The following is a 20,029-nucleotide window of genomic DNA, read 5'->3' as shown; positions in this document are numbered from 1 at the left end:
GCTAGAAGTCTTCGATTCTCTAATTGTTGAGTTATATAGTGCTGTAGTGGATTCTCTAATTGTTGCTAGAAGTCTTTAGACGAAAAGTCTGTATAATCTCTGTTTTTGTCCAAGAACTGAAGCTTTTTTGTCCTAGAACTGAAGCATTTTTTGTCACCAAGTTTTGTCATTTTGAAATTTAGTTGAGGAAAACTCAGACCAATCTCTGTTTTTGAAGGCAATTTTTGTCCCAGAGCTGTACATAGCATTTTTCCTCCTCTCCATTTGGCTCAAATTTACTTGGCCAGTCTAAAGAAATTGATGTAAAGGAGTCTCACATGGTTTTTGGACTTAACAAGTCAAAGATTAGGATGCAGGTAGATATTAATTTTACATATATAACAAATTAAGAACTAATAATCAATGGAGAGAATGGAAACTTACTGCAAACACTGTCCTTATTGATGTGATTCATTACTTGACTTTTTGTGAATGAGTTTACTTTGAATGCAGTGTCAAAAGTCATAATTTTGTATAATCTTCTTAGTTTTTTTGCTTAAAATATTTTAATTAGTCACTGTCCAGCTAAACTTCTTATCATTGATGTACTAGCTTAACCTTTTTAATTTTTTAATGGCTGAAACTATATCAATGCTCCTTAAGTCACAGTTGGCCAATTTTCTCTTCATGCTTGAACTTTGATATGATTTTTGTGGCTTGCTTAGCTGCTTCTAATTTTTTTTTTATGTTGTACGTTTTATTTTCAGAGATATATATCAATTGGGATATGTCTATGGACAAGAGTTGGATTAATAAACACAGGCTTAGTGTTGAATATTTGAATGGAATAAACAAATTTATTGAATTTGCATTCCAAAATTCAAGTGATAGTGCTGGAAGGGTTTTATGTCCTTGTGTTAATTGCATGAATGCATTTTGGGTTGATCGTCAAGCCATTGAAGACCATTTAATATGTAATGGTTTCAATCCTCGCTATACACACTGGGATTGCCATGGTGATGTTATGGCAGCATGTCCAACCCCATCTAATGTTGTTGATATACCTGCTCTTGTTACGGATCATGATGGCATTGGAAATTTTGTTCATGAAACACTTGGTATGCATAATCAAAATGACAATATCATTGATGACAGTGAGTATCAAAACCAGGGAAGGGAAAGGGGCAATACAAGTAGGAATTCATTGAATGAAAAGTTTCATAATCTGATGAGTGATGCATATAAGGAAGTTTATCCTGGCTGCGAAAAGTATAGTAAATTGTCATTTATCCTTTATTTCTATCATATAAAGACTCTTTGTGGAATGACTAATAAGGCAGTGACCATGATGCTTGAGTTCCTTCAAGACTTACTGCCTAAGGGTTCAAGTATTCCTCGTAACGCTTATGAGATGTTACAGGTTGTCAAAAAATTAGGAGTTCGCTATGAGAAGATTGATGCTTGTCGTAACCATTGTATGTTGTTTTGGAAGGCAGACTTAGACAAAGATTTTTGTACTATATGTGGCACTTCCAGATGGAAAACAAATGAGTCAGATTCTTTGGGACAAGGTGCATCAACATCTAGGCATGCAAAACATAAGAGAAAAATAGCTGCGAAAATTTTACGTTGGTTTCCTTTAAAGGAAAGGCTTCAAAAATTGTATATGTCTTCAAAGACGGCTCAATCAATGAGATGGCACAAGGATGAGCGTAAGAATGATGGTATTCTGCGTCATCCAGCAGATTCTGAAGTGTGGACTGAATTTGATAAAAAATATCCTGACTTTGCAGTTGATCCACGCAATATTAGACTTGGGTTAGCCGCTGATGGTTTTAATCCTTTCGGAAATATGAGTGTAAGCTATAGTATGTGGCCCGTGATTCTTATGCCGTATAACTTACCTCCTTGGATGTGCATGAAACAAACTTCTTTCTTTTTATCCTTGCTTATTCCTGGAAAAGATCAACCAGGGAATAAGATCGACGTGTATTTGCAACCTTTGATTGATGAATTAAAAGAATTGTGGGAGGATGGAGTGGAAACATATGATAGCTACTCTAAAGAAACTTTTATGTTACGTGCTTCGCTCTTATGGACCATTAATGATTTTCCTGCTTATGCAAACTTGTCTGGTTGGAGTACTAAAGGGGAGTTTGCTTGTCCAACTTGCAATTATGAGACTTCATCAAAGTGGTTGAATCATAGTCAGAAATGGTGCTATTTAGGACATCGTCGATGGTTAGATAACAGTCATAAATTTCGATATGATACCACAACATTTGATGGAAATTGTGAGTTTAGGTCCTCCTCTCCATTGTTGAGTGGTAATGATATAATAAACCAAATTGGAGATGTGAATGTCATTTCAGGGAAGAAGAGGAGAAAGGCAGAAACAAGTAATAGGAATCAATGGAAGAAACATAGTATCTTCTTCTCATTACCTTATTGGAAGGATATTATGGTGCGTCATAATCTAGATGTAATGCACATCGAGAAAAATGTATGTGACAACATTATTGGGACATTACTGAACATTGATGGGAAGTCTAAGGATCATTTGAAGGCTCGCATGGATCTTAAACAAATGGGGATAAGATTGGAGCTTCATCCACAAAATCAAGAATCTGGCAGAATGTTCTTGCCACCAGCTTGCTATTCTATGTCAAAAAAAGAGAAGGAAGCATTTTGTACTGTGTTGAAGAATGTGAAAGTTCCGGATGGATATGTATCTAATATTTCACGTTGTGTGGATCTTAAGCAACATAAGCTAATGGGATTGAAGAGTCATGATGGTCATATACTTATGCAAGAACTTCTTGCTATAGCATTGCGAGGTGTACTCTCAAAGAATGTGTCATTGACTTTGATCAAAATGTGCAACTATTATAGGACAATATGCTCAAAGGTGTTGAATATTGTGGAGCTTGAGAAGACGCAACGCGATATTGCATACACACTTTGTGAATTAGAAAGGATTTTTCCACCATCTTTCTTCACTATAATGGTTCATCTAACCATACATCTAGTTGATGAAGCAAAGAGATGTGGACCTGTTCATTTTAGATGGATGTATCCTATTGAAAGGTTTGAATACATACTTTCCTTTTGGTTGTTACGCCATTGAATTTGTATTCATTATGATTAGAACATTACACTAATGGGTTTTATTTTCTAAAACTACTGTAGATATCTTCATACACTAAAGTCGTATGTTGGTAATAAAGCATGCCCTGAAGGTTCAATTGCAGAAGCGTATGTTGCGAACGAATGTTTGACCTTATGTTCACGATATCTTGACGACATTGAGACAAGATTCAATCGACCCATAAGAAATAATGATGGTGAGTCAAACCAGAATCAAATGGAGCACAATTTGTTTCCCATATTGGGACGCCCATTGGGAAAGGTTGAAAGTTTTCAGCTGGATGAGATGACATGGGCACAAGCACATCGTTATGTGCTTTTCAATTGTGAAGATGCTACTCCATACCTTATGTAAGTGTTAAGATATATTTCTTTCTTTTTTTTTAGCACTAATGTGATGACATCTCACACTTCTATTATATGTAGACGACACAAGGAGATCATAAGACGACAAAGTCGCCCTCGTCGTCCTTCCGAAAATGAAATCCTTAAAACACATTCTAAGGAATTTATTAAGTGGTTCAGGGATCATGTAAGGCCCAACGTCTTATTGTTAATATATTATATGATGATTTCCATGAATGATTGTTTTTAGAAAGTAACTGACACTTAATTTTGGTAGGTCGCTCGATTAGAGGATCGTAAGACTATAGAAATTAGTGAAAAAGTCAAATGGCTTTCTCGTGGACCAAATCATTTTGCAAAACGATTTTCAGGCTACGTGATAAATGGCATGAGGTTCCACACTAGAGATCGAAAGAGGAATCGAAAAACACAAAACAGTGGAATTTTTGTTCATGTGGAAGGAGAGCTGCCATACTATGGAGTGTTGACAGACATTATTGAGTTGTCATATTTTGATATTGGTAAAGTTGTATTATTCAAGTGTGATTGGGTAAATGTTCATGATGAAAGAGGTTGCAAGATAGATGAACTTGGGTTTACGTTGGTAAACCTCAGTCGTATCATTCACAGTGGTGCAAAGGTGACTGACGACCCATTTGTCCTAGCTTCACAAGTACAACAAGCTTTTTATGTTGAAGATTCCACTAACAAAGGATGGCACGTTGCAGTGAGGACAAGGCCTAGGGACTTGTTTGATTTAGGAGAGTCTTCTTCTCTTGGAGATTTGGGTGTTGAAAATGAGAATTTGTATAATGTTCCCATCGTGCAAGACACATTTTTTGGTGCTGAAACTGATCTTCAGTTTGTTAGACAAGATGGGGAAGGTGTATATGTAGAAATTGTAGCTGAAAATGAACCTTAAAGTGTTTAATTTACGACCCATTTTGTTCAAGAAATTGGTCATGTATAGCTAGAATTTTATGCTATTATTTTAACACATATTTTCTATATTATACCATTGCGAAGTTTTATTGTTTGTTTATATTACAGACAATGAAACGAAGAGCTACTGTTCAGCAGAACAATGCTGAAGTGACATCGCATGATTCGCATAATGGGGAAGATGAAGAAAATCATAACCAAACCACAGGTTTTATATAAACATATAGTGTTTTTAACATTCTTACAATTAATCAATGTTTGTTCCTATATAGGTTTCTTATCAGAGAACAAACGAAGCTTTCGTGGACCAACTTTATTGAAAGATATTTGGGATCTTCCAGAAGGTAAAAAGATAGCTGTTGAGTTCAATTCGTATGGTCAACCTGTAGGCATCGCAGGTGGTAAACTCACAAGGTTCATGGGGTCTGCTATCCGGAAGTCCCAGTTGGCACCAATTAATCACAGCAGCTGGAAAAAGATGCCACAAAGGCTTAAGGATGGATTATAGGATACAGTGAAGGTTTTCTCTATATGTCATTTATTGTTTTCTCCATATGTCACTATTTAAATGTTATAACATCATTAATATATTCTTAAATAGGCAAAGTTTGAAATTCCAGAAGATAGAGAGCCACTTATAAAGCATGTGGCAATGAAAACTTTTAGTGAATTACTGAGGAATTATAAGTCTGAACTACGTTCAAAATACTGTAATTTGGAGAGCTATACAGAGGAGGAAATCAAAGAGTTAGTTCCAGACAGGGTTAATAGCGATCAATGGGTTAGTTGTGTTGAGAAGTGGTGCTCGGAGGAATCACAGGTAGTAGAAATCATATCATGTCATTTTATTTTATGCTGTACATTCTGTTATGGACTTGTTCTATTTTGTTCTAATCAAATGCATGTACAGAGGAAGAGTGAGCAAAATAAAAAGATTCGTTCAAAACAAACTTTGCTCCATACTGCTGGTACAAAGAGCTTTGCGCGAGTTGCTGCTGAGATGGTAATAAATAAAAGTTGAATTTGTTTGCTATTGCCCTAATATTGCTATATTATACTATTTCTTCTATATTGACAGACTAAAATAGATGGTGTGGCTCCTTCACGTGCCAAATTATTTATCAAGACACACACACGTAAGGATGGCAGTATTCTCACTGAAGACACTCGTGAAAAGATAGTAAGTATAATAAAGTTTTTGGATAAATTATTGCTTTTAATGGTGTTTGCTTGGATAAAATAATTCTTATTTCTAATTGTAGCAAAAGATTGAAGAGAAAATCACTCAAGATCCAAATGTTGGGATCTCAAATGAAGATGACATAGGTTGGAGCAAGGATGATGTTTATTCTGAAGTCTTTGGAGATGAAAGAAATGGTCGTGTTAGGGGTCTGGGTCATGGCCCTACTCCATCTCAAAAAAATTGTTATGTCCCTCGTTCATTAAAAGGTGTTTCTATCATTTCATCATCAACGAGTAGCAGACAATCTGCTCAAGTGATGGAACTTACGGATCGACTAGCATCATTGGAGGATAAGTTCACCAGATTCATGGAAGCATTTCAATCTTATGCTGCTAGACATGTATGATATTTTTTTCTTTGATAATAAATCCATGCATGTTGCTAGACCTGTATATAAGTTAATGTAAATTTTGGATTAACTTTGCATTTGTTTCATATATGTTTTCATAGGGTGAATCAAGTGAGCATGTGGTAACTCCAGAGACCCATCTTCGTTCTTCAAGCTCTAGTCATGATCCTGTCAATCAAGTTGCACGACGTAAGTCACAATTTCGATCAACTTACATACTTTCTTCAACTGATCTAGTTGTGACATTGATAATTAATGGTCGTTGTTGATTACTAGTTGATATTTGGTTATGATTCTATAAATATTAGCGGAAGGAAGGAATATTGAACAGAGATAGCTAGATCAAAGCAGTTAGCTAGCTAGGTTGTCATCAATTTAGATTATAATTCAATACTTAGTTATTCTATTATGGGCATTTGTCTCTGAAATATATGTTTGTGATTCAAGTCTTATATCCATGGATTTTATCTGAATTGGAAAGTAGTTTGGGTGGGTAGCATGGTCATACTTTGATAGCCATGGATTTTATCTGATTATTAAGCATCGGACTCTTGCTTAGTTTTGGAAAATATCTCTGATTGAGGCCTCTAAGGCTGACAATTATCCTCATGTTGCTGCAAAGAGGATTGGAAAAATGGCTTAGAGCATGAGGCTTTGTGTCCTGCTGGGATTAGGAAGAACTCAGAGCTCTAGCCTAATATTCCCAAATTAATCTGAAGTGTTTTTTGTGCTAAATCCTGATTTCAATATTGAATGCTTGGTTGCATTTTTTCACTTGAGTTGATGTCTAATTCCAATTAATATTTCAGGAAACTGATAGGGCATTTGAAGATCTAGCTATTTTGGACCGTGCATGCATAACAACTTTGAGAAGGACTTCTGAAGATCAATTTTGGACTTTGAAGCTGGATCTACTAAAACGACTGATGTTTTATTCCAATTAATATGTTTTCTTATACTTTGAACAATATATGTACGTGATAATATATATATATATTATATGCTCAATAGCAATGGAAGTTTCTTCAAGTTATATATCTATGTTTCATTAACTGATAATAATGTTTTGTGTTTCGATATGCTTAATTTCTTAAACTAAATTAATTAGTTGAATAAAATAAACAAGTTATAATAGCGGTTTTACAAAATTTCAGCAGTTATGGGTCACAAAAAACTATAACAAATTCCAGCGATTTTTAACCTATTGCCACGTTTTTTGATGTCACCAGACATATGTCTACAGCTATGTTTAATAAGTCAACAGCGACGGCTAAAAAACGCTAGTGTTTTACCTAGATATTACGGCGCTCAAAATACTTGTACCAACGCTCGTAAAAAACGCAGGTATAGACCTAGCGACGCAGACAATACCAGCGTTTTAAAACGCTGGAAAAAGATACGCCTGCGCTTTTTTGAACTTATGCCAGCGGTTTTAAGCGCTGGTATTGATTATTTTTATTGTAGTGACTACAATTTCATCCACACAACTCAATAACCAATTCATAGCCAAGTATTTCAACAACCACATTCGTAGTCACACAATTCAACTACCACATTATTATAATATTTATATTAATAATTATTATAAATATTGATATTAATTTCAATTGATTATTATTTAATATGGTAATATTTTATGTTATAGTAAAATGTATTAACTTTAAATTAATAAAATTAATTGTATAAATGAATATCTACTGCGTGGTGGTACTATTAGAGAAATTATAAATATGTGAAAAGTGTACTTTTATTGTAAATTTAACGTTTCTATCAAGAGTTTTTGTTGTGAATGGTCTAAGAGCACCCACAGCAGACACAGGATACTTGAACTGCACGGTTGATTTGCAACGTGATAGTACAAATTTGTTCAAGCTTGGCTCGTTTATCTATCGAGCTTAAAAATTATATTCAAACTTGTTAATTTATCTTCTCGAACAAACACAAACCGATCTTCAATGAGGATGTTGACGAGTAGCTCGTCGAAAACTTAGCTCATTTACAACACTACCCTCAATTATTGATGAAAAGCATTTCTCCCTATTGACTTTTTGAGAAAGACAAAAATAACCCTTAATTTGAGGTTGAAATCGAAAAACCACAACAATTTAATTTAAGGTGCCTGTGTGAGAACCTCTCCCAAGTTTAAAAAATTTTATGTTTTTTACAATTATGAACATTGGATTAATTCACCAATACCATCTCCACCCACTCCACTCTGATTTCTAGTATATATTTTTCTACTTTTATCATGTCCTATAGATTTGCTTTTTTCTTACAAGTTTATATTAAATAAATTTAATGGGTTTATCTTTTTGGTTTTCTTTCTTCCCTTATAACTTTACGTTCAATAAATTTTATCGATTTATGTCTTTGGTCTCTCTTTGAAGTTTTTTTTTTGCCCTCTTTAAGGGTTGTAGTAGGGGTTATCCCTAAAGCACCCTTTGGGTGGATGACATTGTTATAAGAGAAAAGTGATCGTCATGACCTTCTGGCGCGTTCTCAAATATAACACTTCAAAATGAATTTTTTTATATCATCACCTGTATGTAGAAGGTGATGTGTAAGGCTCATAACTCCCGTATTAATGCATAGATTATTAAATTTTAAATTGGAATAAATTATATTTATCTTTTTATTTATTTAATAATGCTATAATTAGTTTTATAAATTATTTACAATTTATTTTGGTATTTATTTAAATATGTTACAACTTAAATGCATAATACCCCTGCACGTAATTTGCACAATAACTATAACACATATATGCTACCAGCAAAAGTTGCACCAAACACCTAATATTTCAGGAACCATTTCTGCTACCATTTATTACCACAATTTATTATTGGCAATATATGCTACAATATATGCTACTGACCTTTCAGGAACCATTTCTGCTATCATTTATTACCACAATGTATTATTTACAATATATGCTACAATATCCAAATTGTCTGTCAAACGGAGCCTTAGTTTAAGCAATTGTTTGACAAACGGGGTTTGCTTGAAGTTGGGTTTCAGGTCTTTAAAAGGTTTTCTGTACATATAGGCCTTTGTTTATAACTCCAATTTCGTTCAACAACTTCCATTCACAGAGTCACAACAGTCTTCTTCCCAGCTTCAGCTTTTGACAACATTGTCGATAAACATTCTTGAAATCATCTTAGGATGAGTTCTATAAGACCCTAGGATCATACGGTACTTGGTTTTGTAGCTCTTCTTAGGTGTTGTAGGAGCAAATTCTACAATCGTTGAAAGGTCAACTTTTACTACGTGGGGCTTGATTTGTATCTCTGAATCCTGCAAACAATACAATGAGAGAAACCGTGAAAGCTCTCAGACCGGACTAGGGGGTGCCGATCGTAAAAGCTTCGACGATCAAGTCAGTGTTGATCAGAGATGGAAGACCAGTGATGGTCAAAGTGTTTCTGGCTGAGTATTTTAGTGAGGGGTAGGAGAGTTTATGACTCTAGTTCTCAATGTTTCGATCCCTTCTCCAAGGTAGGAGAAGGTATTTATCTGAGAGTGAAGGTTGGCCTCGAAAGTTGTGTCACTAACTTGTGTCCTTTTTGATGGGACTATAGGGTGTAAATGTATAAAAGTCAAGTAAATCGGATGTGTCAGAATTGGTAAGCGAAAAGTATGTTGATGATGTTAGGACATATGATGGGACTGTGACACATGTTGGTCAGAGTATGGAGAGTAATATAGGCGACCATTAATGAATCAATATGGTATAAGATTGTAAATCAATATGGTATAAGATCATACTTGAGGATACGCATCTATCAAGTCCGAGGATGTTGGTGTGAACGGGATTGGATGATGCTCCCTTAGAGGGAAAGATTTCTTAACAGGAATGGAGCCTTGGTGTGGTGAAGCTTCTATTGTGGTAACACCAACATTGTGGTGGCGCCAACATTAGCTAAAAGATATCCCTGTCAGGTAATGACGTTATGAATACAATAAAGCAGATATAGGAGGGGACGTTAGCTGTGACTGTCAGACATGGTGTTAGACAACATGTTTGCTGTTACGTGATAGTATAGTCAATAAACAGTGCCTCGAAGGCATCATATGGGCCTCAGAGTCGACAAAAGGGTGCTAGTTGGGCCCGTGAATTTGGGCATTCCGAACTTAGGTTTGTCGTTATATGGCCCAGTGGGGTCACACGAATTTTGGTAACTACAATTGTCTTCCACTCTCTAAGTATGAAGGCAGCTTCATCTTAGAGAGTAGTTCGTGAAGCGTATGTAGTCTGCATAAGACAAGAGATTGTTAAATACATTTAGCTTGAGAAGGCGTGTATATGTATATAGCTTGAAAAGGCGTGAATAGGTATAAGTGGCCTGAAAAGGCATGTATAGCTGGGTTCAGCTTCTTTTTGCCTGAAGAGGCGCTTATAAATAGCTAGGAATAACTTCATTTTGGTACATAGCCTGAAAAGGCGTTTATAGCTGGGAACAGCTTCGTGTTGCCTGAAGAGACATGTATAGTTGGGAACAACTTCTTGTTGCTTGAAGAGGCACGTATAGCTGAAAAAGCTTAGTGTAGCCTGAAGAGGCATGTATATGTATATAGCTTGAAAAGGCGTATATAGCTGGGAACAACGTCTTGTTGCCTGAAGAGGCGTGTATAGCTGGGAAAGCTTAGTGTAGCCTGAAGAGGCATGTATATGTATATAGCCTAAAAAGGTGTGTATAAAAAGAAGCGGCGTAATCATCATCATCACCAAGACCATGATTGTCGTCTATTCCTAAACTCATGAAAGAAGGGTAGGCGGAACGAGACGGAATCTGTTCTAGTTCCAGGGTAAGAAAAGTAGTGAGACTCGAGGGCAACTATCTGGCTTCTGTTCTAGTTCCAGGGTTGTCTACGATAACTAGCAAGACCACGAGGAATGTTGATGAAGATCTTGATTCGAAGTTCTTTAGTGAGATTCACATCTCGGGAATATTATTCGATACGAGCTACTGTACCCTTCTCTTATCTGGGAACAACTTCTTTGTCTTTGTCTATCTCCATGATCCCTACTAAGAACTTTGAAACAATATTAGCTCCATAAATCATGAATATAACTGGTAGTTCATTAAATGAAACTATTATGACCAAAAGTATAACTGACGAGTATGTAATTGAATGATTCGTAAGAGAAAATATAATCAAATCTAATGATGGTTCATTAAATGAAACTGTGTAAGAACTAAGGTTCCATGTAGTAGACATTGGACTTAATTGCATGGCAGGTTAAGGGTCCCACTTTACATGACTTCAACGAGTGTTTCAAATAACGCAAAAATGAAGAACTTCCAGTGCCCCATGTGCAAATGAAACGGCAGGCATTAAATGGTCTGACACGTATTTGAAATTACAGCCACCGTTTTTTGGGGAGCATGTTTCGTGAATCATGCAACGTGATGATTAGGGTCGTTTTGTGAGTTGTGCGTCTTTTAAACTGAGGTCTGAAATTTTTGGCCAGTACTTTGCCATTTTTGTGCACTTTGTTCATTGCCACAGAGGGTTAACTTGGTTAGTAGAAGTCTCCAAAGAGAGGCACGATCCTCAAAGGTAATTCTTGTTATTTCTTGTTTCGGATTACTGTCTTCAAATGGCTTGATCAAGTTACCGTGATTTCGAGAGTGAGGAAAGAACCAGAAGTGGTAAGGCCTTTGCCTGTGAAGCGGGGGGTGAGAAGGAATCAAGTGTTAACTTCTCATGGTCTGGCTTAGAGGCTTAGCGAGCCCGTGGTGAGGAAGCAGAGGTTGATGCTACCATTGAGGTTAATAGGAACGACCACATTGAAGGCCAATGTTGTCAAAAGGGTTGAACCCTATGTCAATTCTGGCTAAGAGTGATATGGATTACATAAGAGAGACGTATAGGATTCATCCTTCTATAGAGATTAGACCTGGGTCCGATACAGAAGGAGTAGACCACAAGGTTCTAGGGTGGTCTCCGTTTTACTTGTTTATGTTCAAGATAGGGCTCAAATTCCCAATTCTGGACTTGCTTGCTAAGGCTTGTAGGATATGGAAGATTTCTCCAAGCCATGGATGCCCAACAGTCTTAGAATCATGCTGACTATACAATGCTTAGCCGAAGCAGAGGGTCTGGAATTTGGCATTAAAGAACAGGCGATGGTATACTACGCTAAATTGAGTGGGCCTGATAGGTACACCCTAGTATGCCGGAGAGGAATTTTGGACACCGTTTCGAATGACCACAGCGGTGGTTGGAAGGATAAGTACTTCTTCGCAAGGGGCGCCTTGGTCTATGGGCACCATGGAGACCTAAGTTTTAATTGGCAAGAAGTCGATAGTAAGTTGTCATTTTGTTGAATTCATAAGTTAGTGCACTGAACCTCATATATTCTTTCTTGGCAGTGTCTCGAAACTCGAAGAAAACTTGGAAGAAGGACACATGCGTACTCAACCGGGTGAACGCCTTTTATAGTTTGGGCGAGCATAAAAGATCTTGCAAGAACATCCAGACCGATTATAACTTGGAAAGATCTATCTTGCGGAGATACATAAATAAGTTCATTGAAGTGTAACGAGCTGATGTCTCATGTGTGTCCTTTTTCAATTTTAATTAGTATGCTATTTTCCATTCTGTACAGGCGATGAGATGTTCAACAAAGTGTTAGCCGATGTTGTGGAGGTGGATGATTTGTACGAGGCCGTAGTTCAAGATGCTGAATTGTTGAAGAGTCGTCAAGGGCTTTCTGGTGGCAAAGGGTTTGCAACGGCGAAGTGTGCAGTCGAGGCTTCCAAGGCTCATAGAGATAAAGAAAGCAAAATGAGGAAAACGGTGGAGGATACCACGGAGCTAAGGACGAAGAAAAAGGAGGATACCGCTAGAAAGGGGAAAGAAAAAGTTACGGAAGTCTGCAAGAAGTCTAAGCATGACGCGACAGCTCCAGAGGCTGGCGCTGGGATAAAAGCTCCCCAAAAACTCATGCATGATGCTATTATCTCTATGCCCCGGGGTCGTGGAGTCGCTCCCTTCATATATGCCCCTTCAGTGTCTGTAACAATAATATTGGATGAAAAGATGGACGAGGATGAAGAGGACACAATTCCATTGATTAGACGGATCCCAAACATCAGGGCACAAGGGTTGTTGCACTCGAGCCTGAGGAGGTGTCCTTAGAAGAAGTTATCGGAGACCGTGGAATATATGATTATGGAGATGCTTATCTCAATGAGGATGTTTCAGGAATTGATATTCTTCATAGTGATGTTGCGGTTGGAGAATCGGGAACTAATGAAAGGGATGCAGCTAGTGAGGGAGAAAGGGACGTCCAACCCCGAGTGAAAGTGGACGTAATAGGGAGTGAAATGGAAGAAATCTCCCTATGGGTTCCCAAATCACTTTCTGTGACTTCAACTCGTGTTCTGCCTCCAGTGGGGCATTAGGAAGTTTGTTTTCCTAGAGGATGTTAAAAAGTTGGACGCCATGCCTTTACCTAGCCAGTTTAACTATTCAGTAGCCCATTGCTTTACTGTAAGTCTCTTTGCGTGTTTTATTTGTATGTTTACAAAATATCTCTTCAACATTTGCTTGTATTTAAATATTTTTATGGAAATTCAGGATTTGCAAAGTGCATAGAGGTATGGGGAGAACGCTAGTGAAGACTTGGCCAAAGAAAAGGCTGAAAAAGAAAGGCTTGAAGGTGAGGTGAAATCCTTGGAGGAGAAATTGTCCAGTGTTGACACCTCAATTGAGGAATTAAAAATCCAGTTGGTAGGTGAAAATAACAAGAGCTCGGAGATGTCTACTTGAATCGTGGATCAATAGGGGAAGTTGAAGGAGTTAGATGACCATATAGTGCGGTCCACTGAGATGTTTAGTGCTCTGGAGAAAAAGATCGTCGATGATGCCACAAAGGCCAACCAGTTCGAGCTGAGAATTTCAATGTCCGAATCTGATGCTAAGTTCTATCGAACCAGTTGGGAAGGCATGACCAAGCAACTAGGAGAGGACGAAGAGAAAATGCATGTTATGGAAAGCCAGATGCATGGCCAGTCTTCCAGGATTATGGACGTTATCATGGAGAGAGATCAATTGAGGGACTCATTGGATGCCAAATGCAAGAAAACAGCTGAAAAGGTGGCCTTGGCCTAGAGAATTCAGGATGACTACATAGTCAAACTTGGGGCTATTGGAGGTGTAGCAGCTGCTAAGGAGAGGTTCAAACTGTTGTCTCAGTATAAAAACAAATTGCACTATCTGTGGGATGTGGATACGATGCTCAATAAGGCTGCTTTGGTGTTAGAACATTATCAGCCGAACGAAAAATGGCTTATAGATGATGACGGGTCTGATGGTAAAGAAGCATTGTCGTCGCCACAGAAGGATGCAAGGGTTCCTCCTACTGAGCAGTTGACTGTTGATGTTCCTGAGCCACCGCCACAAGAGAGTATTGAGGCTCTTCCTTCTGAGCAATTGAATGTTGAGAAGGTCATTCCTCCTGACTAAAAGGTCGTTGAGAGTGATGTTCCAGCTGAGCAACAGGCAGTTGGAGGTGACACTTACACTGTCGGTGCAGTGACAGTGACAACTGAGGTTACAAGCTTAACAGTTGGGGAGAAGGAGAAGCTTCCTGAGGCCACTGAGGAGCAAATTGGAGAAGGTACAGAAAGTAAGGTCGACGTTTAACCCACTGTTTAGTTTGTTATGTTTCTTGGATTTTGTCCAATGACTTGTAATGACTTGTTTCAATTATTTTAAGAATTTGAATGAAACTACTTATATATGGAATTTCTTAGTTTGAATAGTATTATGATTTTCCTGATGATTCTATTTTTTAGACAGAATATTTTGTTTTAGTCTAAGTAGAATTCTGACTTCTTGATAACTCTATGGTATTTAGTTTAAATAGAATTGTGACTTCTTGCTAATTCTCTAGTATTTCTATGGTATTATGTCCCCCAGTTTAAGTTTAGATACTATTACGATCGGGGAATGTGAACTTAAACTAAAAGCTCTTATATTATCGTGTTATGGTGCGTGCAGTTTTAAATACCTAGGGAATATTTGGTCTTATCCTGATATATATTTTAATTAACATTGGGAATACTTGGGGGGTGTTCTCCGAATTTTGAGGATAATCGTTTTCCAAGTATTAAGTATTAAATGTTGAATTTAGACCTGTTGACCTAAATTAAATGCGTTTTAGAGAACTTTGGGGTAGAAATTTAATTTTGGCTCCTAGGTAACTGAAAGAAATTTTAATTCAATGGTTTTAATGCGTTGGACTACCGAGGAAGATTAATGCAACATTCCACTATATAAAGCACGAGACTAAGATAGAAAAGGAATAGAACAAAAGATAATCTCTCTTCTAAAACAATGAGTTCTTTCTGTTCCGTCACTTCGCCTTTGAAAAAGGAAGAGGATGAAGCATAGTCCTCGAGGCTCCTCACGTATGCTGAATATAGAAGAAACCCTGATAGGCACATTGCTGACCTATAGGAGGATTTGATCGAGACTGACAAAGAACTCGACAAAGCTGAAGAAAAGATTATAGAGCTTACTAGGGCCCTGCAATCGGCTGGGAGCACATTGTCCTAGCTTCAAGAAATGGTTGAGAAGAAAGCCATGGAGAAGGACCCCCAAAAAGCTGCAAGTCTCCCTCCTTGATCTTTCTGTTTTGATCAAGGAGGTGCTGGACAAAATGAGTGACAGTTTAAGGGTCTGGTCCTAAAAATAATTCAATTGTATTTTTATTCCAGCCAACTTTCCTTTAATAAAATTTAAAATTTTGATATAGTGTTTATCGGTTGTTTATTTATTCGATACTTTTCCCCTCTTGCTACCTAGATTTGAGAACTAAGGTAACCATACTAATGAGCGATAAGCAGATTTAAGCTGTTTACAACCGTGACCATGCCAAAGAAACAATATTGCAATACGTTGGGAGAATTTAACTGAGGAAACTCATCTGTAATGTTGGCACCAAGTCAAGTAAATCGGATGTGTTGTCAATAGAGGCGCCGTCACACTCCACTAAAGTTGGGCGTCGAGATGACTTGTTCGTTGTTTGGTCAATCCAGTTGTACGCGCCTCCACGTTTTGTCGCCTAAACTATTGAGTCCTGCATTCAAAACAACAATGAGAGGTAGTCAATGGGGACTCCCATCTACCCTCCGATGCTTAAGTTAGTATATATTTTATTCAAACAAAGTTACAACTGAACTACATTTGAACACTGAAAGGCATGTGAAAACTAAAGTATATAGGAGCACGTAAAAAAGTAAAAAAACAAAAACAAGGGTTCAGGAATGATACAACTTTAGGTGGATGGCATTCTAGGGATGCAAGATTGCTTCCCCATTTTCTCTGCGTAGCCTGTAAACGTCGTTACCTAATACTTTATCAATAAGGTAGGGGCCTTCCTAGCTTGGACCCAACTTCCCCGCATTCAATTCTCTGGTGTTCTCAAAAACCTTACAGAGCACTCTATCCCCTTCTTCAAATGCCCTTGTGCGAACATTCTTGTTAAAGTATCTAGCTACTTTGTCATGGTACGCCGCTGTTCTTGTGAGCACCCGGTCTCTAAGTTCGTCAATTCAACTACTCGTTTGCCCACTGGAATCTTATTAAGGGGAGGCCAGCTTCAACTGGTATAGCTAATTCTGACCCATGTGCAAGAGAGAAAGAGGCTTCTCTAGTTGGAGTTCGAGCAGCCCGGGTAATTCATCTGCCCAGGCTCGTTTAGCTTTTTCCAGACCCTTTTCCAGAGTCTTGATCAGCGTCTTGTTCGATGCTTCGGCTTGCCTATTACACTGTGAGTGCCTTGGCATTGTAAAGTTCACTTTTATCCCCTAGTTATCACAGAACTCCTGGAATTTATGTCTAGTGAACTGAGGCCCATTGTCCGTCACAATCTCTTTGGGCACGCCAAACCTACAGATAATGTTCTTCCAAACAAACTTCTTGACATTTAAATCTTTGATCAGTGAGTAGGTCTCGGCTTCTATCCATTTAGTGAAATAATCAATCATGGCCAGAAAATACTGTCGCTGTCTCGATGCCTTGGGTAGGGACCAACTATATCCATTCCCCATTTCATAAAAAGTCATGGTGAGGGATTTGAACAAATTTTTGACATTTATCACATCGCTTTACATACTTGATAGAATCAGATCTCATAGTTAGCCAGTAGTAATCTACCATCAGAGCGCGATGTGTCAGGCTTCTACCTCCCGAATGATTACCACATTCTCCCTCGTGTATTTCAGTGAGGACATACTGGGCTTGTTCCGGATCAACATAACGCAGTAGAGGACCTGAATAAGTCTTTCTATACAGGCATCCATCATACACCGTGTACCGCGTCGCTTTGGCCACCAAGCGTCTTGCCTCTTGCCTCGTTTCTATTTGCAGGAAGAATTCCTTTGATAATATAGTGGATGAAGGGGTTCATCCACGTGAGGTCTGCCTCGATTAGAAGGATTCCAATGGCACCCTGCTACTTTAAATCTTCATCTACTCTTATCAATGGCCATTTTAGGTATACCAGGGGGATAGATTGGCTTTGGGTGGTCTGGATTGACGACCCAATGTTGGCTAGTGCATCAGCATATGAATTTTCCGCACGCGGAATTTGAGTTATGAAAAACTCTCTGAATGCTGTTGGGTCTAAATTAACCTTACTAGCAAGTGTACTAGTCGGCGACTACAGCACAATGATAAGCAAGGGTCGAATCCACAGGGACGGTGTTATGTTTAATCCAAATGTCTATTTGTATGTATATATGGACAATGCAATCAAAAGTAAAATTCAACTCAAGATTGTTTTGTTTGGTAATTAAACTAAAACAAGCAAAGAGCAAAGTGTTTTTGGTATTTTCTTAGAATTAGGATGCAACTAATGCAAATGAGATGATTTAACAAATATGAGATGAACACCAAGGCTTCGGAATCCCCCTTGGGAAATGACTTGGAATGACATAAATTCACACACATATTTGCTAATTCGGGCATAACGAATCCGTACCTAAGTCGGTTTTAGCGCACTTAAGTCGAATCTCCCTAAAATCGATTACTAGCCATCTTATTGGTCTAGGTCGGATATTCCTAAATACATTCTAGCCATCCTATTGGTCTAAACATGCATAGGAATTCATGAAGTTCTATGGAGATTAGGATTCATACAAATTGTCACCTAATTAAAGGGAGACACATTCATAATCAAGTGTTTCAAGAAGCATAATCTACTTGACATATTATTGTCTAAGCAAATTCTCCAAACAATTTCATCCAAAAAACCTAGGTGCTGGCCAAACACCACAAGCATGAAGAAATTGCAATCAAACATAGAAACACAAGATTTATACCCAAATCAACTCATATATATGTAAATCAAGTCATAAACGAAGTCATCAAACCCAAGGCTTCAACCTAGCCTTGGCACAAGAGATTTAGTTACACATAATGAGAGAAAAACACAAAAGGAGAGATGAGAAAATCATGAATAAACCCAATTAGTTGAGTAGATCCAAGTTGAGCTGAAGAATCTCTCCTCCTAGCTCCAAGAGTCGCCTTCCCCCTCTGGTTTCGCTCTCCAGAAACTCAGTTCTAGGTCTAAAAGTTCCCGCAGCTCGGACAAATCGCGACTTAAAACATCCCAGAAAATTGCTTTTTACGCCTAGGCGCGTTGTTTTCACGCCTAGGCGCACCACGCCTAGGCACACGCCTAGGCGTACGCCTAGGCGCAATCCTAGGCGTGCACAACTTCAAATTTAAGTCCAACTCTCTGGACTGGGTGTGTAGGAGTGATCCTGGGCGTGCACAAATTGTGCGCCTAGGCGTGCCACGTCTAGGCGCACGCCTAGGCGCGTTACCCCTAGGCACATGATTAAAATGACCATAACTTCTCCATATGACCTCTGATTGGCATGATTTTAGATTCTACGGAAAGCTTGAGATGTCTAGTTTCCAATGCCTTTTGTTGCGCTCGATTCCAATAACGTGACAGAAAGTTATGACTATTTGAACACACAAAGGTCGGTGGACATTTTCTTCAATTCAGCCATTTTTCCGTCGCTTTTCATCCAAACCGCAATCAACCTATCAAAATACAAATCAACACATAAATACACTCATTATTTATCAAAAGAAAGCTTAAGAGGGGGATATTTCTACCAAAAACAATAGGTATTATCATACCTATCAAATGCCAACTACAACTGTTTCACCAACTCCATATAATAGGTCATTTTAGGGTCTTTAGCTTGGTAAGAGCCGAGTGGCTGGTTCGCTATCAACTGTGAATCCGAATGAACCTTCAATTTTGTCACTCTAAGCTCTATGGCAAGCGTTAGACCGATGACCAACGCTTCATACTCTACCTCATTGTTGGTTGCATGGAAACCGCACCTGACTGCTTTCTGAATTATACTTCCTTCTAGAGAAATCAAAACAATTCCCAAACCACTGCCTTTGACATTGCTAGAACCGTCTATATACAAAACTCACATGTTGGTTACTCATTCGGTCATGCAAAGCAATTCCTTGTCAGCGTCAGTCTGCACCGTGGGAACAAAATCCGTTACGAAATCAGCCAGAACTTGTGATTTTATCGCTATCTTGGGCTGGTACGAGATGTCATATTCACTGAGTTCCACTGTCCACTTAATGATTCTTCCAGAAAGCTCAGTCTTGTGCAAGATATTTCTAAAAGGAAAGTTCGTTACAACTGCCACTACACGGCATTGAAAGTAGGGTTTAAGTTTCCTGGTCCCACCACTAGGGCCAAAGCCAGCTTCTCGAGCAAGCTATAGCGAGTTTTGGCATCCAACAGACTCTTGCTCACATAATACACGGGCAACTGCTTTCCTCCTTCTCTAACTAGGACTGCGCTGACCGCCACTTCGGAGACGACAAGATAGATAAATAGTTGTTCTCATGTTTTTGGCTTTGACAACAAAAGAGGGGAAGTAAGATATACCTTTAACTCTTGCAAAGCACCTTCACATTCTGGTGTCCATTTATAGTTGACTGATTTTTTCAAAATCGAG

The 20,029-nt window shown here is 38.2% G+C and overlaps 2 protein-coding genes across 2 annotated transcripts; both read left to right on the top strand.

The window, feature by feature from the left end:
* Positions 1–766: 766 nt before the first annotated feature.
* LOC119980710 lies at positions 767–2,910 on the top strand. Its single transcript, XM_038823505.1, has 2 exons — positions 767–2,818; positions 2,872–2,910. The coding sequence occupies exons 1-2, from the start codon at positions 767–769 to the stop codon at positions 2,908–2,910; spliced, it is 2,091 nt and encodes a 696-aa protein (XP_038679433.1).
* Positions 2,911–5,050: 2,140 nt separating this feature from the next.
* Positions 5,051–7,038, top strand: LOC119981387. Its single transcript, XM_038824478.1, has 6 exons — positions 5,051–5,233; positions 5,324–5,416; positions 5,492–5,593; positions 5,676–5,996; positions 6,107–6,194; positions 6,815–7,038. Exons 1-6 carry the CDS (start codon positions 5,066–5,068, stop codon positions 6,820–6,822), a joined length of 780 nt encoding a protein of 259 aa, XP_038680406.1. The 5' UTR covers positions 5,051–5,065; the 3' UTR covers positions 6,823–7,038.
* The last annotated feature ends 12,991 nt before the right edge of the window (positions 7,039–20,029 follow it).

This window comes from Tripterygium wilfordii, chromosome 16 (genome assembly GCF_013401445.1).
Source record: "Tripterygium wilfordii isolate XIE 37 chromosome 16, ASM1340144v1, whole genome shotgun sequence".
In the NCBI taxonomy this organism is placed as follows: domain Eukaryota; kingdom Viridiplantae; phylum Streptophyta; class Magnoliopsida; order Celastrales; family Celastraceae; genus Tripterygium; species Tripterygium wilfordii.
The sequence above is the reverse complement of the archived record's forward strand: the minus strand, read 5'-3'. Positions and strand labels throughout refer to the sequence as shown.

Coding starts and splice junctions, on each gene's coding strand:
- LOC119980710 (XM_038823505.1), top strand. CDS start 767: ATGTCTATGGACAAGAGTTGGATTAATAAACACAGGCTTAGTGTTGAA. Junction 2,819..2,871: donor TTGCTATAGCATTGCGAGGT/GTACTCTCAAAG, acceptor CAACTATTATAG/GACAATATGCTCAAAGGTGT.
- LOC119981387 (XM_038824478.1), top strand. CDS start 5,066: ATGAAAACTTTTAGTGAATTACTGAGGAATTATAAGTCTGAACTACGT. Junction 5,594..5,675: donor AAGACACTCGTGAAAAGATA/GTAAGTATAATA, acceptor TTCTAATTGTAG/CAAAAGATTGAAGAGAAAAT. Junction 5,997..6,106: donor AATCTTATGCTGCTAGACAT/GTATGATATTTT, acceptor ATGTTTTCATAG/GGTGAATCAAGTGAGCATGT.